General features: G+C 44.4%; 1 protein-coding gene across 2 annotated transcripts in view; it reads left to right on the top strand.

The window, feature by feature from the left end:
* The window catches only part of LOC142295997 (uncharacterized), an 89320-nt gene that overhangs the window by 44345 nt on the left and 18312 nt on the right, over positions 1 to 26663 (top strand). Inside the window, exons 2-5 of one of the 2 annotated variants that reach the window (XM_075339160.1) lie at positions 3599 to 3651; positions 14471 to 14542; positions 16280 to 16343; positions 16426 to 19952. In XM_075339160.1, coding sequence (XP_075195275.1) covers positions 16459 to 17895 — 1437 coding nt within the window. In that variant the 5' untranslated portion in view covers positions 3599 to 3651; positions 14471 to 14542; positions 16280 to 16343; positions 16426 to 16458 and the 3' untranslated portion in view covers positions 17896 to 19952. Of the gene's footprint in view, positions 1 to 3598; positions 3652 to 14470; positions 14543 to 16279; positions 16344 to 16425; positions 19953 to 26663 lie in introns of those variants that run through there. The other variant, XM_075339161.1, reaches the window with a different exon arrangement.

Below are 26663 nucleotides of genomic sequence, written 5' to 3'. Positions count from 1 at the left end.
TCGCCTCCCACTATAATGTTAGCCTCCCCATCTGCTAATATGGTGGCCTTTATGTCATCATGGAATGTGATTTGTTGTGAATTTGGGCCATAGACATTATAAATACTGAGTTTACCCGCTGGACTAACGATTGTTAAGTGCTGCCACCTTCCATGGTCGTCTGCCTCATGTGCCACTACCTCATGACTGAATTGTTTATTTATTAGAATCATAGTGCCCGCTTTTCTACCTTGTGCCGCTGCCCCGTAAACGGTGCCCACCCAATGTTTCTTCATGCGGAAAAAGTCCTCCCCCCCCAAGTGGGTTTCCTGTAATAAGGCAATGTCTGTCTTTAGTCTTTTCAGATGTCTCAATATCATTGCTCGTTTGTTAGGTGATCTCAGCCCTTTAACATTCCACGTAGTTATCTGTATCATGTTAACCTGTGTATTCTGCTTTTACTACTCCCTCCCCTATGGGCCCCTGCATCAAGGAAGACGAGATGTTCGACACTAGAATCACAGTTGGTACCACAAAATCGACACTCCCTTTCCCCACCTTGCAAATATAACAAATACAACAAAAAGCATGTAACTGTAAAACATATTTTCCCTTCCGAGAAATCCACGGCGTTTCCCGCCACGTTGGTGAGCTCCCCTATTCCTAGCCAAAATATGTAGCTCCCTAATCACCCCCCAAAAAATATATGTTCTATCCCCGGACTAACTTGAATAAGCCTTTGAAAATTATGCAAAAATTAGCACAGTATGTCAAAACCTCAGCAAGATTCTCCAGTCCTACTTATCTCTGACTCCAGGTAGCCATCAGTCCGCCCAGAACAGGCCCACTTCATTTGAATTTGGATGATGTTCCTGGACAAAGGAGAAAAAGAAAAAAAGAAAAAAAAAGACCAAGGGGAGAGAAGATGGAGAAAGAAAGGAGAAGAACAAAAAAAAAAAAAAAAAGAGGGGGGGAAGAGGACCCAGACTTTGGGATGTTTTCCTCTCTTTTCTCCCTTCCCCCTCCTCCTCTCACCTCCCCAACCCTCTCTCCGTAATGCATCCTCCTCAACGCCTCTCCCTGTTTGGGAAGAGAGAAAAAAAAAAAAAAAAACAGGCAAAAAAAGGAAAAACAATGAGCGAGTTCCAGTTCAGGTATCATGGTTTCTCTCCAAGGGTTGGTTCCTTTGTTCCAGGCGAGAATTATGCTGTCGACCCGGGCTTGGCCTCCTTTCCTCCCTGGTCTCGACTTGCTTTTGTCCCCCAAGACGTCCCACATCTCTTCCTGAGCTTGTGGGGGATCCTCTTCTATTATTCCCTTCTCCACTAGCTCCTTTTTCTTGCCTTTCTGACCTAGTCTTGTTGAGCTCTGCCATGAGAATGTTTTCTGCTTCTTTGTAGTCCTTGTAGTATACAAACGAGCCATTGGGGTTTCTAACTTTCAGTGTAGCAGGGTATAATAGCTGGCACTTTACTTTTTTGTTGTACAGAAATGAGCAAATTTTGGTAAATTCTTTTCTCCTTCTGGATACTTCCGCTGAATAATCCCCAAAAATTAGCAGTCTGTTGCCTTGATATTGTAGTGGACGCTTTCGTTCTCTAAAGGCCCTCAATATTTCCTCCTTATGCTTATAATCAAGGTACTTGACAATCACCTGCCTGGCTCTTATCGGGGTATTCTTGTTTGAGTTGTGGCCCTCTCCCTTATTCGCCTCCTGGTGTCTCAGTGGACCCACTCTGTGGGCTCTTTCAACTCTGAATTTCGCCTTTATGCCCAGGGCCTGCGGTAGCTCCAACTCGCATATATTATCCAACCGTCCAATCGACACAGACTCTGGCAACCCGACTATACGTAAGTTGTTTCGTCTCGATCTGTTTTCCAAATCGTCCGCTTTATCCTTCAAGTATTCATTAGATTTTGCTAGAGCTGCTATTTGTGCTTGCATAGCCAGTATTGTCTCCTCGGAGTCAGATATTCTCTGCTCTGATTCTGCCAGTCTAGAGGCATGGGCATTTATCTGTTTTTGCATATTAGCTAATGATGTTTGTATGGCTGCCTCAATAGCCACTTTAACCTCTTTTGACAAGTGTGATGTCACTTCTTCAGCCAGTTTTTTATAGTCCACATTAAGCTTTTGTGTGTACTTGTCTTGGCCTGCAGGTGGTGCTGTTTTCTTAGTTCTCTTTGTCTGGACTGGGCCACCACCTCCATCCCCCAATAGCTTGCAGGCTTGTGATGTTGGTGTAGTAGGCTGCTTTTTGTTTCCTTTGGAAGGGGTACTATGAATTCTTGCATTTGACTTCCTGTGAGTCTGAGTGGGATTAATCTCCCTGTGCTGTTTGTCAGTTTCATCCTCCAACACTGCTGTGTCTCTGAGCTGCCCTGCTTTGCCTGCATCTTCTCTCCCCTCTGCCTCCATATCTCCTTCATCCTCCCATTGCGATCCACCATCATCAGTCCCCTGCATCCACCTCTCTCCTGCTGTGTCCTCCTGTGACTCCTCGCTCATATCTTCCTTATCTCCTGTCTCCTCGCTCATATCTCCCTTATCTCTCCCCTTCCAGCTCTGTGTTTGCTTTTCTGTGTCTCTCACCATGCGTTCAGGCTCCTCCCCCATCAGGCTCGGCGCCATTATCTTATCTTCTCCTCTGTCCATATCAAAGCTTCTCCAGGCTGATTCACCGCTCCCAGAGCTTCTCAGGAGGTACCGTTCCATAGCTGTCTGCTTTAGGTAACCTCCTGTGCTGCTCTCTGTTTGGTGGCTCGTCCGGGGGGTCTGTTTTTAGTCGGTTTCTGTGAGGGGTGGCAGGAGATTCTCCTCTAAGCTTCCACCTCAGCCAGGACAGGAACAGGAAGTCGAGATCTGATTGTGTGTGTGTGTGTGTGTGTGTGTGTGTTTTTGAGTGTGAGTGAGATCGGATGTGTGCAGGGGTGCGATCACTGCAGGTCCTCTGCTCGGCGCTTGGTGAGTGTGATTATGGGGTGCCCACTGTCTATAATGAAGTGTCCTGCAGTGTCTGTATCTTTTTTAGCTGCACGGACACTTCATTATTGATCCGCGACTAGGGCTTGTTTTCGGGGGCGGGCTTATATTTAAGCCTTGCTCCGAAAATGCTGAAAATCCCTGCTAGGGCTTATTTTTGGGGGAGATCTTATTTTTGGAAAAACACGGTAGCACAAGGAGAACACACTTGTGTCAAAATCACGGCACAAGGATGGACCATACACACCTTCAACACAGCCGTGCAAAACACGAGCGTTCTCAACCGATGTGTGAAGGGGGCCTTATATTATAATATTGCGTGTGATTTGTCCGTGCACACGTTCTCTCTTCAGACTTCTCCTTTCTTTTGTTAAGTGCATAAAACACGAAAAATGCGCAATCCCAGTGTACAGTCTGAAAAATGCAAAACATTTTCTGTATAATATGATGTTGCAGAAGTCATACATTGGCCTCCAGGGGGCAGTCTTCTGTCATTTGTTATCAGCCCCTGAATGAATATGTGCACGGATTGTTCTACGAGAAACTTCTCGGCTCTTGCACTTTGTTTCCTCACATTCATAAATGTCTATTATATTAAAATATTTTTTTTCCCCCTTTTTTTTCCTTTCTTCTTAGATTCTCGGAAAAATAAATCCAAAAAGGAATCCAAGGAAAAACACAACAAAAAGGTAACGTTCTTAGCCTTTATTCAGCAATGCAATGTCCGATTGTATCATTTTTCTCTGATTTAGTTTTGTGCCATATCTGTAAATTTGTTTATTCCAAATTCCCCCGCACACACATACTGTATTTTTTGTGTTCTAAGATGCACCCCAAATTTAGAGAATAAAAAAGTAAAAAAAAATATGAGGTCAGTATTATAATCTGGTGGTTTGTTACCGGGGGGTCAGGGGTGGTTGAGCGGGGTCACAGCAGACTGGGGTGGTGGTGGAGTAGCGCAATGCGACGAATTTCCCGGATGCTCACTGTGAGGCAGAAGCATCCAGAAACTGTCGGTGGTGCGGGCTTCAAAGAAAGGGCGCCTAGAGTTGGCACGTGCGCAGATTTACAAATCGAGATCTCATCTGCACACACACCACTTCCGGTCGCCATTTTCCTTAAGTCTGCTGCTGGGAGATCGATGGACCAGAGACGACGCGTGCGCAGATGAGATCTTGAGCCGAGTGCTCCATCTGTGCACGTGCTGACTCCGGGCGCCTTTATTTGAAGCCCTCACCACCGACATTTTCATGATGGCCCCTGCCTCACCCCATGCAGCGAGCCCGACATCAGCACAGCGCACAGAACAGTGCACAACCTGCAGCATCACCCCTGCCTCCTGTGATCTCTCTCCACCATCCCCCGGTAAGCTACATTCGGCTTATAAGGTGCACCCCCCCATTTTCCTTCCAAATTTTTGGGAGGAAAAGTGCGTCTTATAATCCAAAAAATACGGTACATAAATAATAAAGCTCTGGCGACCACCATGATGATCGGCTGATTACCATGAGTGCCACTGACGGGCCACCTGGCAATCGCTGGAATATTCTGGGAGAGAAGCCATAGACAGGTGGTCGTTAGCGGTGAACGAGTACCTAACCATACTCGCTATGCTCATAACGAGTACTGTCTAATACTCACATATTCGTTCGTGTGCAATGGAAGTCAATTGGGAAAAACTCGCAAAGAAACGAGTAACCCGAATGTTGCACTATTAGTGCAAGTAGCGAATAGTGCAGAATTCGGGTTACTTGTTACGTTGCGAGTTTTTCCCTTTGACTTGTATTGCACGTGCTACTCGAGTATTAGACCGTGCTCGTTATGAGTATAGCGAGTACAAATAGTTAGGTACTCGCTCAACTCTAGCAGTCGTTAGTGGCCATTGCAGGGAAAAGGCAGGGTTACAGGGCGGACATTCAGTCAAGGGATGATTCATTTCTAACTTACTGGCTCATGGAACAGGGTCTTCTTTATCAGATGCCTGCATTAACTCTGCCTAAGAAGGGAATTAGGAGCCCAGTATTAAAAAAAAAAAATGGTCTTACATTAAAAGATGCAATAAAAAAATTAATGCATTTCATGTTGGATTTCTACTTTAAGTCTGACTTTTTCTTAGTACTGTGAGCGAAATGCACTCCTTGTATGCCTTTGGAACTCCAAATTAAGAAGATTTGTTTTACGAGCGCCCGGGAAATCAATACAGCGCACACTTGCTTTGTCGTGTACTGAAAGTTTCTGCTTTTAGTGCATGTGACCAGTTTATATAAGGTCACAGACAAAGGAAAAATTGGCTCCAACTTATGAGCCAATAGGAACAAAATAGCGTGAACAGAAATGTGAACTTCCCCGCCCATCAGTGCTAGCTGAACCTTATGACATCATTAGTTATAAGACAAGATGGACATTATAGGAACAAAATGGATTCTGTTCTCTCACAGCACTCGTTATGGCATTACCCTGTGTAATTTATTTAAAGCAAAAAATGAAATCGTAAAAAAAAAAAAAATATGGGCAACTCTGTTTCAATGTTCCATACATTAAGGCTATGTGCACATGCAGTACAGTGGAACCTCGGTTAATGAGTAACCCGGTTTGCGAGTATTTCGCTATACGAGCAAAGCTTGCTGTACATTTGTAACTCTGTTAACGAGCAGGCTTTGCCATACCAGCAAAATACTCACCGCACACACTTCTGGTTCCATACTTCCACCGCGCTCTAACCCGCTCTTGCAGTCCGCACAAACACACACAAGCACACATATTATGCTCACCTTACCTTCTGTTCCATCGCCGCCCCCCCCCCCTTTTCTTGTAGTTCGCCACTAGAGGATGTGTATCGGGTAACCATCGTGACGAGGGAGGAACTTCCGCTGTCAGCCGCTACTCAAAGGCAGTGCGCTGGCCAATCAGAGGCAGGCGGCTCATGCCTTTTGACGTCAGCGCGCTGGTAGCGGAAGTTCCTCCATCGTCGCAATGGTTACCCGATACACATCCTGTACCGGCGAATTACAAGAACCAGGAGGCCGGCGATGGAAGGTAAGGTGAGCATAATATGTGTGTGTGTGTGTGTGTGTGTTTGTGCGTGTATGGAATGGCACAATAAGGGACCAGGATGGGACATTGAACAAGTTGTGGAATTAATTCTCTGCATTTCAATGATTTCCTATGGGCAATCTTGCTTTGCTAGACAAGTAACTTGGTTTACAAGCACAGTCCCAGAACGGATTGTTCTCGTTAACCATATTTCCACTGTACTATTGCATGCAGTTTTGTGACAAAACTGCACTCAAAAATGCATAAAAAAACCTTCATAAAAATGCCTCGTGTTCCCAGGGTCTAAATGTGCGTCTCTTGCTGATGTTACGGCCTTACTCCTTTTTGTCTACATACATTTTCGGTGCCGTGAAACTGTTCACAAAGTATTGCCCAGCAATCGGTTGTAATCAGGGGGAACACTGTAATTTCTGTGCTGCGGCTATTCAAAGCAATACTTTGCGTAACGCTGGATAGGATATAAACAGACATACACTCTTTGTATTCACTCTGGCCAAGACAAAAGGATATTTCTTTATCGTTCCTATGGGAGACCCAGACCATGGGTGTATAGCTTCTGCCTCCGGAGGACACACAAAGTACTACACTCAAACGTGTAGCTCCTCCCTCCTAGCATATACACCCCCTGGATGACAATCTAACCAGTTCAATGCTTTGTGTTTCAGGAGGTCACACACACACATGCATTCTCTGATTTTTGATTTTTTGGATTTCAAAGATTTGGAAGAAAAGCGGGTCCAGTCTGGACTCCCGGCATGTCCCTTCTCACCCCACTGTGTCGGCGGTGCTGTTAAGGTTGATTTTACAAGGCTGGAGCCTTCACATGCCGCGCTCCTTCACCATCCCCTGGGCTCTGGCTTGAAGTGGGAGCCATCACGGTTCTCACTGCTTTGCAGGAGACCGGTCTCCATCCGCAGCCCTGTTCAGGATCCTGTCGGACGGAGCGTTTAATCCCCCCCCCCAGGGACCTGGCACCTGCGTCTCAAAAGCTAAGTATGAGACGTTTTTACCACAGAAAGTGGTCTTTCCAGGGGTCCCTTGTACTTTATTTATTGGGGGGAGTGTGTTATATGACTGTGGTAACATTTCCGGCCGGTTCTCCAGTTTTCACTGGAGAACCGCGCCGATGGTGCCTGCACGCTGGCTGCATGTTTAAATCTAGGCCCCGGCTTCGCCTGAGGCCTAGTTTCGGTTTCACTCCCCCTGCATGTCAGTCATGCAGAGGGACAGTGTGGCTCCGCCCAGCGGCTGTTCATCACAGGGAACGGACACTCCTCACTGAGGAAAGATTCCCTTCCCTGTATACCTCATTTGCCCGCTCTCAGAGTAGGCCCCGCCCCCTCTCCTCGCTCCGGTCGCCATTTTCTCAGCGTTCTCAATGTCTGTATAGGCACAGAGATACCACATTGTGACAAATGGGGGCCTGGGCTGGGGGACTGGAGGGCACAGAAATGTATGTTAAACGGTCTGGCAAGTCACAACCTCCAGTTGTGCAGCTGCTTATATTCTCTGTTTATATACTCTGCTGGGGGTCATTCTGGAGATGCATTCCCTCACAGAGCCCCCACTTCTGCAGCATGTCTCACATTAGAGCAAGGCTGCAAGGCTGTTCTTAATATGCACTGCATGTAGACTCGTACTGCCTGTACTGAGCACATAAACACAGTGGTCCCTCAGCCTGGAGGCTCGTCAGTGGTCCCTCCAGCTGCTCCGGTGGGGCTGAGCATGCATTAGCCCCCTTCTCAGGGCGCTTCTGCTGCTACGGCTCGCTCAGCAAGCTCTCAGAGGACTCTTCATCTGGTCTCAGACCCCATCCTCCTAAAATGGAGACGCAGGGTCCCCTGTCCTTCCCCGTCCCGCAGCTCTGATTCACGAGCTGACTCACTGGACGTGGAGGATGTCTTTACTGGGGGCTCGGACGCTACTTAATGTACCATTGATCTGTCTGAAGGTGATGCAGATGCTAATGATTTGATTGCGTCCATTATATTTGTACTGGACCTCAATCCGCCTGTATCAGGGGAGTATCCCCCTCTGGCAGAAAGGCATCAGTATACCTTAAAGAGAACAAGGAGTGTGTTCCTTAACCACTCCAGTTTTCAGCCCACTGTGACCAAGCCCAGAGCCTGTCCTGACAGACGCTCCCAAAGCGTGGTTCTGATGACTGTTTCCCCCTTCCACCAGAGGTGGTCAAGGAGTGGGCTCATTCCCAAGGGTGGTCCCTCCGGTGTCTAGTATTTCAGCTCGGATAGTTGTATCAGTGGCTGATGGCACCTCTCTAAGGATCCCACTGTACATTAATTCTGTACTGGACCTCAATCCGCCAGTATCAGAGGAGCAACCCTCTCTGGCAAAAAGACTCCAGTTTACCTTGCCTAAGAGAACAAGGAGTGTGTTCCTTAACCACTCCAGTTTTCAGGCCACTGTGACCAAGCCCAGGGTCTGCTCTGGCAAACGCTTCCCAAAGCGTGGTTCTGATGACAGTTTTCCCCTTCCACCAGAGGTGGTCAAGGAGTGGGCTCATTCACCAAAGGTGGTCCCTCCGGTGTTTAGACTCTCAGCCCGGACGTTGTATCAGTGGCTGATGGCTCCTCACTTACGGCTTTTGCTGTCCGCCAGGTTGTCCTTCTGGCCAAATCTGTATGGAGGCGGCAGGGGCCTCGTTCTCCCCAGCTTTTGCAGCAGTGCGGCTTTCAAAGCCATCTCTGCTTCTCTAGAGGAGATGCATTCCCTCACAGGGACTCTTTGCCCGAAATGGTTGCCTTAACTTCCAGACTTCAGTCTTTTCATCCTATGCCATGTCTGCCATGCTGGAGACTCTCACCGCACTGCGGTGGCCTTGGCTAATTTCCTCACTATCCGCAGGCTTCTGGGGCTTCGGAAGTGGAAGGCGGATGCTTCTAAAGAAGTTCCTTGCTGGGCTCCTTTTTGCTGGGACCAGACTGTTCGGGAACAACTGGATGAAATTATTAAGGAAGCTCTTGGCGGGAAGAGTTTCTTCCATGCCACAAACCTAAACCAGGAAACCTGTCCAGGGCAGGAATCAGTCGAGGTTTCGTTCTTTTTGTTCCTCCATCTGATCGTTCTCTAAGCCCTCGTCCTCGTCCACTGGCTCAGACAAGGATCGTAAACCCAAATGGCGCACGAGAAGACCGCAGGACATGCTGCCACTAAGTCAGCCTCCTCCTGGCTATCTGGCCACGCCAGCAACGTCCTTGGTCGGTGACAGGCTCTCCCACTTTGGCGACGTATGGTTTTAACACGTCTCCGATCAGTGGGTGCGAGATACCATCTCCCACGGCTACAGGATAGAATTCTATCCAGCCCGCCAAACAGATTTTTTCTGTCAACTCCCCCCTGCTCCAAGGCCGCCGCCTTCTCACAGGCTGTGGCATTCTTGCAGGCCACTGGAGTGATTGTACCGGTTCCCGACTGGGAGCGGTTCTGAGATTTCTGCTTAAATCTATTCCTACTACCCGAGGAGGGCGGTGCCTTCCGACCTGGATCTCAAGCTTCTCAAGCATGTTCAGGTGCGGCAGTTTCGCATAGTCTCTGTGATCAATCAATGACCCAAGGAGACTCCCTAGCATCCATCGACATCAGAGATGCCTATCTGCATGTGCCAATCGCAGTTTCACACCAGCGTTGGCTACGTTTTGCAATCAGAATGGTCCAATTCGTGGCTCTTCCCTTGGGGTTAGCCACGGCCCCTCGAGTATTCTCAAGGTCGGGGCAGCTGTGATTGCCGTCCTGCACCTCTAGGGGTTGGCAGTGATCCTTTTGTCCAGGACAGCCTTCTAGTCTGGGCTTCATCCAGTGCAGACTGTTAGCGGAGTGCCTCGCTCACTCTCGCCACTCTAACCAATTTGGGTGGTTTGTCATTCTGTCCAAGTCCACTCTGACTTCGACCCAGAAGTTCACATACCCAGGGACGCAATTCGAGACTCTGTCGGCACTTGTGAAGCTGCCCTTAGTCAAACAGCAGTCCCTCCGCTGGCGGTCGACGTCGTTCCATCAGGCACCTAATACAGGTGCTGGATCAGATGGTGGTGTCAATGGAAGCAATTCCCTTGCCCAGTTCCATCTGCGTCCTCTGCGGCTGGATATTTTCCGCTGTTGGATCAAGCGGACTTCCTCCTTCCACGGGTCGGTGGCTTCGCCACAGACCAGGGGCTCTTTTCAGCGGTGGCTTCGTCCCCTCTGTCTCAGGGACGCTCCTTCCTGGCTCCGTCCCGGGTGATCCTCACCAAGATGCTAATCTATCCGGCTGGGGAGCAGTTTATCTCCACCATGGAGCGCAGGGCACTTGGACTCTGTCCGAATCAGCCCTCTGAATCAATGTGCTGGAAATCAGAGCTGTGTTTCTAGCTCTCTAAGCCTTTCACCATCTGTTGGCGGCCAGGCACATTCGAGTCCAGTCAGACAACGCTACAGCGTTTGCCTACATTAACCTCCAGGGCGGGACATCAGCCGCCTGGCAATGTTGGAAGTTCATCGCATTCTTCAGTGGACGGAGGACTCCTAGTCCACCATATCCGCAGCCCACATCCCAGACGTGGAAAACTGGGAGGCAGATTGTCTCAGCCGTCAAACCGTGGCTCCACGATCCTCAGGTTTTTGCGGCAGACGCACTGGTTCAAGTTTGGTCCCAGCTTCGTCTGTCTTACGTGTTTCACCCTCTAGTTCTTGCCCAGAGTCCTGCGCAAGATCAGAAAGGAGGGCCGTCGGGTCATTCTCATTACTCCAGACTGACCCAGGCAAGCTTGGTACCCTGACCTGCTCCGTCTGTCCGTAGAGGTGCCATAGCATCTCCCGGACTGTCCAGACCTTCTCTCACGAGGTCCGTCCTTCCGCCAGAACCTGCGGCTCTCAGGTTGACGGCGTGGCGTTTGAGTCAGGGCTGTGGAGTCGGAGTCGTGGAGTCGGAGTCGGAGTCGGAGCTCATTTTGGTGGAGTCGGAGTCGGTATAAAATGCACCGACTCCGACTCCTAAAATATATAATAAATTGGGGACAGGAGTGCAATGCAGAATGTGCTGAATATTTTACTAAATAATAACATTTAGTATAATGCTTATATTTAAGTGAAAAATTTATTGTAGTACAATGTGAACATCAGACATTTAATTGTTTTTATGATACAATAATCAAGATATTTGGATAGAACATAAAATATTTATTGGAATACAACTTTAGAACACAAAAAACTAATAAATTGTAAATATGTAAAATATATATATATATATATATATATATATATATATATATATATATATATATATATATATATATATATACAGTGTATATACACACACAAGATATATATGTAATCTACTGTATATTACATAGTGTATTACATATTTACAATTTATTACAGTTTTTTGTGTTCTAAAGTTGTATTCCAATAAATATATTTTATGTTCTATCCAAATATCTTGATTATTGTATCATAAAAATTATTAAATGTCTGATGTTCACATACACATATTCATGTACTACAATAAATTTTTCACCTAACTATAAGCAATATATGTAGGAGTCGGAGTCGGAGCCGGAGCCGGAGTTGGAGTCGGTGCAAGAGAATTTGAGGAGTCGGAGTCGGAGTCGAAGGTTTGGCTTACCGACTCCACAGCCCTGGTTTGAGTCATGGATCTTGACGACTTCTGGTATCCCTCCTGAAGTCATCTCCACTATAACTCGAGCTCGGAAGTATCCTTTGGCCTTTTGGCCTTGCCGACCCTCCTGTCCCTTCTACAGTCCGGTCTGCAGCTAGGACTATCCCTCAATTCCCTTAAGGGACAGGTCTCGGCTCTGTCAGTGTTGTGCCAGCGGCGTATCGCCCGGCTGGCCCAGGTGCGCTCCTTCATGCAGGGCGCATCTCACATCATTCCGCCTTACCGGCGGCCCTTGGAGCCATGGGACCTTAATTCGGTCCTCACGGCTTCCGGAAACCCCCCTTTGAGCCTCTTAGGGAGGTTTCTTTGTTTAGTCTTTCACAGAAAGTGGTCTTTCTAGTGGCCATGACTTCCCTCAAGGGAGTCTCTGTTTTGGCTGCACTCTCTTCGGAGCCCTCCCTTCATCAAGACAAGGTGGTTCTCCGTCCGACTCCGGACTTTCTCCCTAGGGTGGTTGCTGTTTCCACCTTAACCGGGGCATTTTCCCTGCCTTCCTTTTGTCCGGCTCCTGTTCATCGCTTTGAAAGGGCGTTGCATACTCTGGATCTGGTGCGGGCGCTTCGGATCTATGTGTCTCGCACCGCTGTTCTTAGGCGGTGCACCTCTCTCTTGTGCTGACCGCTGGTCAGCGTAAGGGCCTTTCGGCATTTAAGCCGACCCTGGCTCGTTGGTTTAGGTCGGCCATTTCCGATACCTACCAGTGTACTCAAGTGCCTCTCCCGCCGGGGATCAAGGCACACTTGACCAGAGCTGTCGGTGCCTCTTAGGCTTTCAGGCCCAGGCTACGGCTCAGCAGGTCTGTCAGACTGCCACTTGGACTAGTCTGCATACCTTTTCGAAGCACTACCAAGTGCATGCTCTTGCTTCGGCAGATGCGAGTTTGGGCAGACGCATCCTTCAGGCGGCTGTCGCCCATTTGTGAAGTTAGGTTTCGCCTACTTCTCAGTTTTTCTGTTTATTCCCACCCATGGACTGCTTTAGAACGTCCCATGGTCTGGGTCTCCCATAGGAACGATAAAGAAAAAGAGAATTTTGTTACTTACCGTAAATTCTTTTTCTTATAGTTCCGACATGGGAGACCCAGCACCCTCCCTGTTGCCTGTTGGCAGGTTTCTTGTTCCGTGTGTTATCACCGGCTGTTGTTGTAGACAGAGGTCCCGGTTGTTCCGGGTTTTGCTCTTTCTCTTCTTGTGGGTGGATGTCCTCCTTCAGCTTTTGCACTAAACTGGCTAGGACTGGCTACCAGGGGGTGTATATGCTAGGAGGGAGGAGCTACACGTTTGAGTGTAGTACTTTGTGTGTCCTCCGGAGGCAGAAGCTATACACCCATGGTCTGGGTCTCCCATGTCGGAACTATAAGAAAAAGAATTTACGGTAAGTAACAAAATTCTCTTTTTTAAGAGGTTATATATGATGAATTATCAGAAAACCTGTTAAAAAAACATTAAATATGCTCTTGAAAAGGATTTACCCCACAAAATATTGTATAATAATATTTTTATTCCATGTAAATTGGTTAATCTGTGCCCAAAGATCATACGATGGCGTTTCTGGAGACCCCGCTATGCAACATGTACCTCTGACAGCAGCCATGGCTGGACACATGCACCGCGTACCTTCTCATTTTGCTCTTTCAACTTTGCGGAGAGATCCCAGTTGGTGAAGCCACCCTGTGATTTATCGTCAGCTTTTATGCTTCTCCTCGGAAGATGAAGCCGGACGTGCAGACCGGAAAAGATTCTGCATAGACGTCGGCAAATAACAGCAGGGGCTTTACACTCCTCAGCTCAATGTTCTAAAAATTGCACACTCATCGACAAACCTGCACTCGCATAGGGTTGACCCCGATGGCCCTTGAGGTCCCTTCCAACTCTACCATTGTATGACAACGACTTAACACCTTCATGGGGGTGATGGTGATCCAAAAATTGTAATTTATGAAAACCTTAGTAGTCGATGCTTTCATTCTACCGCCGGTGCGCAAAAATGTGTAGGTCATGATTGGTTGGTTGCACGATACCTTCACAATACATTTTAGATTTGCAGCCAACTTTTCTTTGTCTGTTTTACAATATCGATCCAGAAAGGTTAATTGTTCCGCTCCAACTTTGCCAAAATTACTGACAAACAATTGATACAAGCGGAGATGCGGAGAATACCTTGTTGCTTCACTGGTTACTGTGGACTACTAAGCATCAAATGGAACAAAAATGCGTTGGGAGTAAATTGTGCCAAAATTATTCCAAGTCACAAGCATCGTAATTTGGCACATTATCCACACATTGGGAGTTCGGACCGTGATGGCCAAAGTGACCGAGGGTCCTGATCTGAACCCATATGTGGTTGTTGAGTTCAGGCCAGGAGACTCATATCTGATCCGTTCCCGGACTGTGAATTTTGGATGTTTAAAACCTAGTTAAGGAGGGTTTTTAGGTGTTTTTGGAGCCGAAACTGTCCAAATTTCTGCTCTGAAAAAGCATCAAAAAGTCTCAGCCGACACCATAGGAGCAAGCTTAGATCTTTGCCGGTTTTCCTTATCGCAATAAACATTTCTTTAAGGTTTTAGATCAATCTTACTTTTGCCTGAAACGTTTATACATTTTCGTTCGAAATTGGCATGCTATATATTTTTCGACTTTTGCTCCGTTTGCACCCAAAAACTGGCATGAATGAATAAACATGGGCCAAAGTCTTACTAGTTTTTTGGACTTTAGGCCTACGAATAATACTTGACTCCATGCCACCATTCGAATGTGTACTTTATTTTTATTTTATTACAGGATTATATTGTATTCTAATTTGAGAGTGTGGACACTTGTGGTTTGGATTTCGTCCGAAAAGAACAAATAAAGGTAACTAGATTTTTTTTTTTATATACAGTACAGACCAAAAGTTTGGACACATCTTCTCATTCAAAGAGTTTTCTTTATTTTCATGACTCTGAAAATTGTAGATTCACATTGAAGGCATCAAAACTATAAATTAACACATGTGGAATGAAATACTTACCAAAAAAGTGTGCAACAACTGAAAATATGTCTTATATTCTAGGTTCTTCAAAGTAGCCACCTTTTGCTTTGATTAGTGCTTTGCACACTCTTGGCATTCTCTTGATTAGCTTCAAGGGATAGTCACCGGAAATAGTTTTCACTTCACAGGTGTGCCCTGTCTGGTTTACTAAGTGGGATTTCTTGCCTTATAAATGGGGTTGGGTCCATCAGTTGTGTTGTGCAGAAGTCTGGTGGATACACAGCTGATAATACAAATTCTAACAGGGTATTCATTAGGACTATCACCAAGAAAACAGCAGCTAAGTAAAGAAAAACGAGTGGCCATCATTATTACTTTAAGAAAAGGTCAGTCAGTCTGAAAAATTGGGAAAACTTTGAAAGTGTCCCCAAGTGCAGTGGCAAAAACCATCAGATGCTACAAAGAAACTGGCTCACATGAGGACCGCCCCAGGAAAGGAAGACCAAGAGTCACCTCTGCAGTGGAGGATAAGTTTATCTGAGTCACCAGCCTCACAAATCGCAGGTTAACAGCAGCTCAGATTAGAGACCAGGTCAATGCCACACAGAGTTCTAGCAGCAGACACATCTCTAGAATAGCTGTTAAGAGGGGACTTTGTGCAGCAGCCCTTCATGGTAAAATAGCTGCTAGGAAACCACTGTTAAGGACAGGCAACAAGCAGAAGAGACTTGTTTGGGCTAAAGAATGAATTAAGGAATGGACATTAGACCAGTGGAAATCTGTTCTTTGGTCTGATGAGTCCAAATTTGAGCTCTTTGGATCCAACCACCATGTCTTTGTGCGACCCAGAAAAGGTGAACGGATGGACTCTACATGCCTGGTTCCCACCGTGAAGCATGGAGGAGGAGGTGTGATGGTGTGGGGGTGCTTTGCTGCTGACACTGTTGGGGATTTATTCAAAATTGAAGGCATTCTGAACCAGCATGGCTGCCACAACATCTTGCAGTGGCATGCTATTCCATCCGGTTTGCGTTTAGTTGGACCATCATTTATTTTTCAACAGGACAATGACCCTAAAAACACCTCCAGGCTGTGTAAGGGCTATTTGATTAAGAAGGAGAGTGATGGGGTGCTACGCCAGATGACGTGGCCTCCACAGTCACCAGACCTGATCCCAATCGAGATGGTTTGGGGTGAGCTGGACCGCAGAGTGAAGGCAAAAGGGCCAACAAGTGCTAAGCATCTCTGGGAACTCCTTCAAGACTGTTGGAAGTCCATTTCCAGTGACTACCTCTTGAAGCTCACCAAGAGAATGCCAAGAGTGTGCAAAGCAGTAATCAAAGCAAAAGGCGGCTACTTTGAAGAACCTAGAACATAAGACATATTTTCAGTTGTTTCACACTTTTTTGTTAAGTATTTCATTCCACGTGTGTTAACTCTTAGTTTTGATGCCTTCAATATGAATCTACAATTTTCATGAGAGTAAAGAAAACTCTTTTGAATGAGAAGGTGTGTCCAAACTTTTGGTCTGTACTGTATGTCTAACTTTATTAAATAAAAATTAAAACCCCAAAAAATATAAAACAAAGTTGTAAAAATGTTTCTTTTCTTTATTTCAGATTGTTTTGACTACAGAAAATCTCTGTAAAATCACCTTTTCCTTCCTAAAAACTATAATTTCGGGTAAGTCTTGGAAAGAATAATAAAAATGAAATCCTTAGAAATAAAATAAAAAAATTATAATAGTGTATTTTTTATGTTACAGGTCGGTTGAAAAGCTCATACCTAAACTTCAGCAATGCCTTCATGTATCATTAAAGGTTGTTTTAACACATGGAAGCAAAAAGACTCAAAAGTTATTCTCCACGTTTTTCCCAAAGATAAAGAAGGAATAAAATTGTGGCTGAGACAGTCCCCGGAAAACTTTCCGAATGTTGAAGAGCTGGTTGATAAAATACACGCTCAGAATAAATGGGGCACTTTTAGGTTGTGCTCGAAACATTTTACTGACGATCAATACTTCCACGAGGGGACAAAACGAAGGCTCAGGCCTCACGCTATTCCCACCTTATTCGCGGCTGACATTTTACCTTCCGATATGGTGGGACAAAAAGGCGCAAAAAGGAGAAGGAAGTCCTCAAGCGATGATCTGGAGGTCGAAAATATAAGTGAAGGTGCATCAAGCAATATTCTGTTCTATCCACAAACATCTGACACTAGGGACACCTTCATGCAGCAAGTCTCGCCATCACATTTACATATTGTACTTCCGAGTACAAGTCTATTAGCGATGGGGAAGTCCAGAATGGCAGAAAAGGCTATGAACACCGATGCTTTCTTTAATACTAAATGCCAAGCTGTGGGGACCTATCCCATGTTCGGTAAAAAAAATGCTTCCTGCCAAACAAAGCCCTGGAAGGGAAAATCTCAGGGTACACTTTGTAACATTTTAATGGAGGAATGTATAAAACCTAATCAGGGATTGACTCAACGCAACATTCGTCAAGCTGAAAAAAGTTGGTCATCAGGTATGCGCAATACAGGCTTTACTGCTAAGCCCCAAATGGGAACAGAACAAGGTGTTAATCGTTCCACCACTTCCACGCAGGCCATATTTCCAAACAATGAAAAAGAACCTCATGCCAACAATCGACTTGACCACAATGATGGTTCACCGTCAATCAAAGCTGAGCAGATAAGTCCTCCCATTAGCAGAATGGAAAGCAATTGTGGACAGTCTTCTAAATGTAGCCAACTAATCTCAGAATCAAATGAAAGCCTAACAGATCTCAAGTCAGAAAATACTTCATCCGCCTCTGATAGTGAAGACCCCGATGAAGATTCTGAAACCAGATCTAGCACCGACGACTCGGAAAAGGATGAATCGTCTGCCAGAAAACCTGGACATTTCAATGAGCCTACAAATGAAGAAAATTTTACAGTTTTAAAAAGTTGTTTATACGACCTAATCAAGCTCATACGATGTCAGTATCGGCACGCGTGTAACGCGCCCTTGACAAATGTTCAAGTCAAAACATTGGGCTCTGTAATCGCCATCGATGTACTGTGCTGCAAGGGCCACAATTCTACTCTTTGGCACAGCCAAGCAATAAAGACTAAAACGACTGGGGGGAATCTACTACTGAAAAGTGAGGGGTCTTGTCAGCAAGTTGAACCTTCAGAAACAAAAACTTTTTTTCACAATTTTGAATATTTCGATGATCTCCCAAAGTAAATACTAGAGACTTCAAAAACAAGTGCATTCATTACCTTCTGCCAAGTGTTAACGAAAAAGTTGCAAACTTTTTTCAAATTTGACTGTAAATGTTTTTAGGCTTGTTTAGAGATTGGCAAATCTCTCCGATCTGTTCTGGTAGAGAACGACAAATTACCCTGACCTGTCCTACTAGAGATCGACGTATCTCTCCGATCTGTCCTACTAGAGATCGACGTATCTCTCTCATCTGGCCTACTGCCCTACTAGAGATCAACATACCTCTCTGATCTGTTCTAGGGATCGTCATATCTGTCGTAATAGAGATCAACATACCTCTGATCTGTCGTACTAGAGATTGACGTATCTCTCCTACTAGAGATTGACGTATCTCTGTGATCTGGCCTACTAGACATCAACATATCTCTCTGATCTGTCTTGTGAGAGATCTCGACGAATCACTGATTGGTTCTGGTAGAGATCAACGTATCTCTCCGATCTGTCCTATTAGAGATTGCCGTGTCTATCTGATCTCTCCTCGTATTAGAGATTGCCATGTCTCTCCCATCTGACCTACTAGAGATCGACGTATCTGTCCGATCAGTCTTGAATCACATCGACGAATCACTTTGATTGGTTCTGGTAGAGATCAACAAATGTCTTCGCTCCCTCCTGCTGTTAATTTTTATTGACACTAATGTTCCCTTACATTACTCTACAGGTTTTTCGGAGACCTGTGAGGATAAGGTAGTTTTTCTTGGATGTGTTGCCTATAGCGAATACATTTTTTATGATACAATGATTGCTAGGATAGAGTTAGGAACCCTAGAACATAACATCATTTTAATGTTGAATGTTGGCAATTTAAAGAGCCACATTTGGCTGTAGATTTAAAGGGAATGTATGGGCCTTTTTTTTCTCTATGGGTTTAAGCACTTATCAGGAAGTACTTGCTAACTAACTTCCTGTTCTTGCATGCGATGAATATTCCTATCGGCGATTCCCCTACTCCCTTCGGGTCAGTCTTTTTCCGCTCTGCTTTGTTGATGGGGGGGGTCACTACCGACATCATGTTGATTGACAGACCTTTACCTGGTTTCATTAGGCTGAGCTGGCCGTCAGCCAATATAACCCTAACCCATGACCTTCTCATGTCAGATAAGGCATCGTTATCCGTGACTGCTCTAAGCCGGGAGAGAACGTTGCTCTCCATAACAGACAGGTAGTGCCGGATGCAGTGTCTGCTCTCCACCTCTGCTCCTTTTACATGGTTAGAGACGCTTAACTCCTTGACACAGCACCCAAATCCCGGGGACAGGAGCAGCGGTGGAGAGCTGGTGCTCAGCCCTCAAAGGGTGAGTACTATCTGTTTGTTGTTATTTTACATTGGTACCATTGTTTGGGGACCACTTTTGTAAAAGTAGAAAACCCGTTTAATGACCCAAAACTAATAGAATTTGCCAAGCCAATACGTGGAGATGTCATTTCTGTAGTAGGACTTTTGTGTTTACATAGGGTTTACTAGATGCCATATGGGTCATAATATTGCACCTATTGAAAGCCAAATTATCCGGAAATTATCCCTGTACGCCAATGCATTTTTATGTTTTTAAAGTCGCCTTCCAGTTGGTTAAAATTGATGTCATATTGTTAAGGGGTTTGCACTAGGTTATTAAGTTATTCTATATCGGTAGGGATTAATTTATTGATACCTTGGTGTCTCACCGTTGTGACCCCGAGTTATCTTGAGAACGGCACTCTGAACAACACCGTCTGAATAGAGCGGAGGTTGAGTGAGCGCTCGTCTGCTCCTTTCATTCTCTTTGGGACGGCCGGACGTGGTAGAGTACGTCGCTCGGCTGTGTTGGCCATTTCCATAGAGATCAGTGGAAGTGGCAACTTTTTTTTTTAAAGATGGGCCATCAATTTTACCAAGTGGAAAATCCTTTTAAAAAAGAAAACACATTCATAATAGTGCAAATAAATTCAGTTCAATATGTCTTTAGCTCCTCAAAATATATTGTAAATGATCCTCATTTTGGCGATTCATTGTTATGCTGTAAGAATCTTTTGTTTAGTAAACTATTTTGTTGGTTTTATATTTTCCTGTATTTTCTTTAACTTTAAAATTGTAAAAAAAAACAAAGTATATAAATTATATGGGGATAAAAAGTAAGAAATTACAACATTCCATTCATTATTTGTGGCATTCTATAAAGGAAAAAAATAATTTATGGTATATAAAATATATGCACAATATAAATACAACACTGCGTACACTGTCAACAATCCAATCCACCTTGAGTGGACGTGGACATTCCCTCACTGAGGTATCGAGTCTACGAAGAGGAGGAAGCAGCTGCTTAGGGACAGACACATGTAGAGGCTTCTGCTTTTTAGAAAGTGTTTTATTTCTTCCCTGTCATGGATTCACAGTTACACAGCTCAGTACTGCTGTGTAATGTCCTCCATTCTGCTGCTGCTTCTGAACATGTGCTACATACAGTTAGGTCCAGAAATATTTGGACAGTGACACAAGTTTTGTTATTTTAGCTGTTTACAAAAACATGTTCAGAAATACAATTATATATATAATATGGGCTGAAAGTGCACACTCCCAGCTGCAATATGAGAGTTTTCACATCCAAATCGGAGAAAGGGTTTAGGAATCATAGCTCTGTAATGCATAGCCTCCTCTTTTTCAAGGGACCAAAAGTAATTGGACAAGGGACTCTAAGGGCTGCAATTAACTCTGAAGGCGTCTCCCTCGTTAACCTGTAATCAATGTAGTTAAAAGGTCTGGGGTTGATTACAGGTGTGTGGTTTTGCATTTGGAAGCTGTTGCTGTGACCAGACAACATGCGGTCTAAGGAACTCTCAATTGAGGTGAAGCAGAACATCCTGAGGCTGAAAAAAAAGAAAAAATCCATCAGAGAGATAGCAGACATGCTTGGAGTAGCAAAATCAACAGTCGGGTACATTCTGAGAAAAAAGGAATTGACTGGTGAGCTTGGGAACTCAAAAAGGCCTGGGCGTCCACGGATGACAACAGTGGTGGATGATCGCCGCATACTTTCTTTGGTGAAGAAGAACCCGTTCACAACATCAACTGAAGTCCAGAACACTCTCAGTGAAGTAGGTGTATCTGTCTCTAAGTCAACAGTAAAGAGAAGACTCCATGAAAGTAAATACAAAGGGTTCACATCTAGATGCAAACCATTCATCAATTCCAAAAATAGACAGGCCAGAGTTAAATTTGCTGAAAAACACCTCATGAAGCCAGCTCAGTTCTGGAAAAGTATTCTATGGACAGATGAGACCAAGATCAACCTGTACCAGAATGATGGGAAGAAAAAAGTTTGGAGAAGAAATGGAACGGCACATGATCCAAGGCACACCACATCCTCTGTAAAACATGGTGGAGGCAACGTGATGGCATGGGCATGCATGGCTTTCAATGGCACTGGGTCACTTGTGTTTATTGATGACATAACAGCAGACGAGTAGCCGGATGAATTCTGAAGTGTACCGGGATATACTTTCAGCCCAGATTCAGCCAAATGCCACAAAGTTGATCGGACGGCGCTTCATAGTACAGATGGACAATGACCCCAAGCATACAGCCAAAGCTACCCAGGAGTTCATGAGTGCAAAAAAGTGGAACATTCTGCAATGGCCAAGTCAATCACCAGATCTTAACCCAATTGAGCATGCATTTCACTTGCTCAAATCCAGACTTAAGACGGAAAGACCCACAAACAAGCAAGACCTGAAGGCTGCGGCTGTAAAGGCCTGGCAAAGCATTAAGAAGGAGGAAACCCAGCGTTTGGTGATGTCCATGGGTTCCAGACTTAAGGCAGTGATTGCCTCCAAAGGATTCGCAACAAAATATTGAAAATAAAAAATTTTTTTTGGGGTTTGATTTACTTGTCCAATTACTTTTGACCTCCTAAAATGTGGAGTGTTTGTAAAGAAATGTGTACAATTCCTACAATTTCTATCAGATATTTTTGTTCAAACCTTCAAATTAAACGTTACAATCTGCACTTGAATTCTGTTGTAGAGATTTCATTTCAAATCCAATGTGGTGGCATGCAGAGCCCAACTCGCGAAAATTGTGTCACTGTCCAAATATTTCTGGACCTAACTGTAGATACAGGGGAGCAGACATCCCTCACATCTGTATCATGGCAGCTAAAGTTAGAGAGAACCTTGATAATACAGGCTACAAGTCATATAATTTCCAGAAATAGTGTTCCCCCTTGTACGCATATTCTGAATTTAGAGGTACACTTTTTTTGTAAAATATTTTATATAACATTTTAACAAAGTCCATATTAAATAATATTTTTGGACTTAAAAAAATCTACTTAGAAAAGAACTCTTTTCTACACTGGCATGCAAAAGTTTGTGCATCCCTGGTCAAAATTATTGTTATCGTGAACAGTTATATCGAACCTGTCACCAGGTTTGGCGAATATAAGCTACAGCCACCACCAGTGGGCTCTTATATACAGCGTTCTAGAATACTGCATAAAAGAGCACAGGCCGCTGTGTAGAACGTATGGGTCCGATGGGTGTCGCTGGTCTCCGGTCCGGTGCCTCTTCTCTCTGGTCCAGTGCCTCTTCTCTGCGGCGATTGCGGTCCTCCTATTTCTGAGGCCAGTGTTCATGATGAGGCATGCATCATGCACACTAGCCGGCACTGAGGTCCTACGCAGGCACACTATGATCTTCCCTGCTTAGGGCAGATCACAGTATTGTAGTGCGCGGGCGCTCTTTAATCTTTCCTCACGTTTGTGCACCTTGCATGGATAGTACCTAGCACCCCCTTAATTAATTATCACAGCTTCTAAGCGCTTTTTGTAGGCAACCAAGAGTCTTTCAATTCTTGTTTGAGAGATGTTCATCCATTCTTCTTTAAAGACATATTCCAGTTCTGGGAGATTCCTGGCTCGTCTTCCAAGCACTGCTCTTTTACGGTCTAGCCACAAATTTTCAATGATTTTCAGATCAGGGGACAGTGAGACTATTGTAAAATCTTCGGCTTGCATCTTCTGCAGTCGTCTATTGTGTATTTTGACGTATGTTTAGAATCATTATTCTTTTGTAGAAGCCATCCTCTTTTCTCCTTCAGCTTTTTTACAGATGGTTTACGCTTACATCAAGAATTTGTTGAAATTTCATTGAATTTATTCTTTCCTCTACCCATGAAGGGTTCCTTGTACCATTGGCTGCAACACAACCCGAAATCTTGACTGATCTACCCCCCATGCTTAATGGTTGTCGAGATGTTCTTTTCCTAAAATTCTGTGCTCTTTTTCTCCACACATACCTTTTTGATCATTGTGGCCAAAGAGTTCTATGCTAACCGTATCAGTCCACAGGACTTGTTTCCAAAATGCATCAGGCTTGTTTAGATGTTGTTCTGCAGACTTCTGATGCTGAATGTTTTGGTGAGGATGCAGGAGAGGTTTTCTTCTGACATCTCTTTCATGAAGGCCATATTTGTGCAGGTGTCTCTGAACGGTAGAATAATGTACAACTCTAGAGTCTGCCAAATCTTCCTGGAGATCTTTTGCAGTCACACGGGGTTCTGATTCGCCTCTCCAGCAATCCTACAAGCAGCTCTCTCAGAAATTTTGCTTGGTAACTGCCATTTCTTAATTACATTTCAAACTGAGGAAAGGGAAACTTGAAAACACTTTACTTTCTACTTATAGCCTTCTCCTGCTTTGTGGGCCTCCACCATTTTCAGAGTGCTAGTCAGCTGCTTTGAATAACCCATGACTGCTGTTTTTTGGCACAAGGTTAGAGGAGGCTGGGTTTTTATAAAACTGTGAAATTTGCATCACCTGGCCTATCCCAGCAAAGATAGTCTGTTAGGGTTATGGCTTGTTCACTATTTAAGGATTGAAACCTTAGTCAAAGTTATCTGAGGACCCAAATCTCTGAGGGTGTCCAAACGTTTGCATCAGTCCATTTTCCTTTTTGTAATTTTTCAAATGTAAAGGATGAAAATATTTTATTTATTTTTTTGCCTAAAATACAAAGAAAACGTGTCATTAACTTTATGCCTTTTAGAGCTCATTTCAGTTTGCTTAACTGCTCCCAACAGCAGTAATTTTGACTAGAGGTGCCAAACTTTTGATTGCGCTGACTAAAGACAGATCCGTGAAAACAAATGGCTTATATGTACATCCTATTTTTTTTTTACCAATAAACTTGATTTCCATAAATGAGCTCAAAGAGGACATACAATTATTTATTTCCCAAATTGGGCACTTGAGTCATTAAAAAAAAGAAATTCTGTGTATCTAGCCCCATTGACTTGCATGGGGATGTGAGCTGATGGACAAGAAAATGATTTATGTAGCAAAGGCCTTGAAGTATTTTTCTGGTTATCACCTATCCACGAGGTAGGTAGTAATTTCTACATTGATGGTGGTCTGGCCGGTGAGACTCCCAACGATCGCCAGAACGGGAAACGTCTGTCCCTATTGAATTGTCAGTGTGTATACTCCACCGCTGCTCCACCAGACAGCAGTCAGGTGGTTCTCTGTGGACGACGGTAGTGTGTGCGAGGGTCCTACACGGCGTATTGTGATAGCGGAGGCTGGTGTATACACAAGCTCTGTTACAGAAATGCATATGGTTTCCAGATCTCCCAGCAAAATGCAGTATACAATTTTTAGTGTGTAAGTGGTGAATCAAAAGATCCATGGCTGATAAAAAGTGCCAAGTCCAATACGACACCAGTCATGGTTGCAGACGTCCAGTAGAGGATTATGAGAAGGTCAAAGAAATGTCTCGAGAAAGATCTCTGCAGACGCCCGTCAGCAGAACTTGTCACCACCTACTGAAATCTCTTCACCTGGAGCCAGTGTCAGCTGTGCAAGGGCTTGAAGAAGGGGCATAAAGAGAAGAGTGTGCCATAGGGCAATTGGAGACTGGAGATAGTCATATCTTGGTGTTTGGACCCATTACAATACATCATGCCGTTAAGTGGTTCCATCTAATCGGATGTATAACACCTTACAGAGTAGCAGCGTTATAGTGGGCTCACAAGCTGTTTTACAACCATATGCCTGTATCAGCAGTAACCGGAGCGAGCGCCAGTCGCTGCTGTTTAGCCACTTAAATGTCACTGTCAATCACTCACGATTGTGTCTCGACTCCCTCAATGTGACCACAGGGTGCTGATGAGATCGTAATGGCAGCCGGGGAGCAGCCGGCTGCTATTTTGGCCATCCGGCAAAGCTCCACTCATGGTACAGCTTTATAAGAGATCATCATTTTTGTATAATATAGAGGTATCGCAGTATATAAGCGATCAAATGATAACAAGTACAAATTTTATAATCAAACTAAAATATAATGTAAAGAAAAAAAAATTTGGAGGCAACTCCCGTGTCAAAAAGAAAATAAGCATATATGGTATTGCGCCATCCATAAATCTGAGGGAAGGTTGTATACAACCCCACCACCACCACCGAAAAAGTTAAAAAAAAAAAAAAAAAAAGTGTGTATATATATTAGTTTTCATATAATTTTTCTTTTTTTTTTTTTTTCATCTAATATATAAAGCTGAATGTGTGTGTGTGTGTGTGTGTGTGTGTGTCCGGGATTGGCATCTGCACCGTCGCAGCTACAGGCACAAAATTTTGCACACTCACACGTCTGGACCCCCAGAGTGTCATAGGTTATGTTGTGAGGCGAAATTTTAACCCCGTGCGTTCCAATTTACCAATCAATTTTGCCCCTATCTACATAATGGGGAAAAAGTGAAACGAAAAGTGTATCCGCACTGTCGCATTTACAATCACGAAATTTTGCACAGACACCTCATGTGACCCAGGGAACGTCGTAGACTATGCTTTGACAGGAAAATGTAACCCCGCGCTTTACAGTTACTCTCCAAAAAACATGGCTCCATTAAAGTAAATGGAGCCTGGAACTACAGGTTATTAGTAGGAGCTGTGAGTGGTTGCTATAGGAACAAAAGACATTCATAAGAATAAGAAGCTTATATGTGAGGTAATAAGATGTCGGTGGGGAGACGGATAGAGAAAGACAGAGAGACAGGAAAAGAGACAGACAGAAACAGATGGTGAAAGAGACAGACAGAGACAGACCTGGAAAGAGACAGACCTGGAAAGAGACAGACCTGGAAAGAGACAGACCTGGAAAGAGACAGACCTGGAAAGAGACAGACCTGGAAAGAGACAGACCTGGAAAGAGACAGACCTGGAAAGAGACTGACCTGGAAAGAGACTGACCTGGAAAGAGACAGACAGACAGGGAAGGAGGAGACAACCAGAGAGACAGACAAATATAGATAGCGAAAGACACAGACCTTGATAGTGACAGACGGGTAAAGAGACAGAGAAATAGAGACAGAAAAGGAAAGAGACAGGCAGACACGGAAAGAGACAGACAGGAAAAGACACAGATAAAGACTGGGAGACAGACGGGGAAAAGAGACAGACCTGGAAAGAGACAGACGGAGCACATTACTTTGCCAATTTAGTTAAATCGGTGTGGAATATCTGTGGTGTTGAAATATATGTTGTGAAATGCTTCTATTAGCTTAGTTTTTCCCTTTTAATAATTACATTTCTATCTGTTTTGTGTTTTTTGTATTCAGAATACATTTTTGTTAATACATTCTATTTTGTTAACAAAATAGGTAGTACAGCTAATATATATATATATATATATATATATATATATATATATATATATATATATATATATATATATATATATATATATATATATATATAATT

Source organism: Anomaloglossus baeobatrachus, chromosome 3 (assembly GCF_048569485.1).
Source record: "Anomaloglossus baeobatrachus isolate aAnoBae1 chromosome 3, aAnoBae1.hap1, whole genome shotgun sequence".
NCBI classification, from domain to species: Eukaryota; Metazoa; Chordata; class Amphibia; order Anura; family Aromobatidae; genus Anomaloglossus; species Anomaloglossus baeobatrachus.
This window is presented reverse-complemented; position numbering and strand designations above follow the sequence as displayed.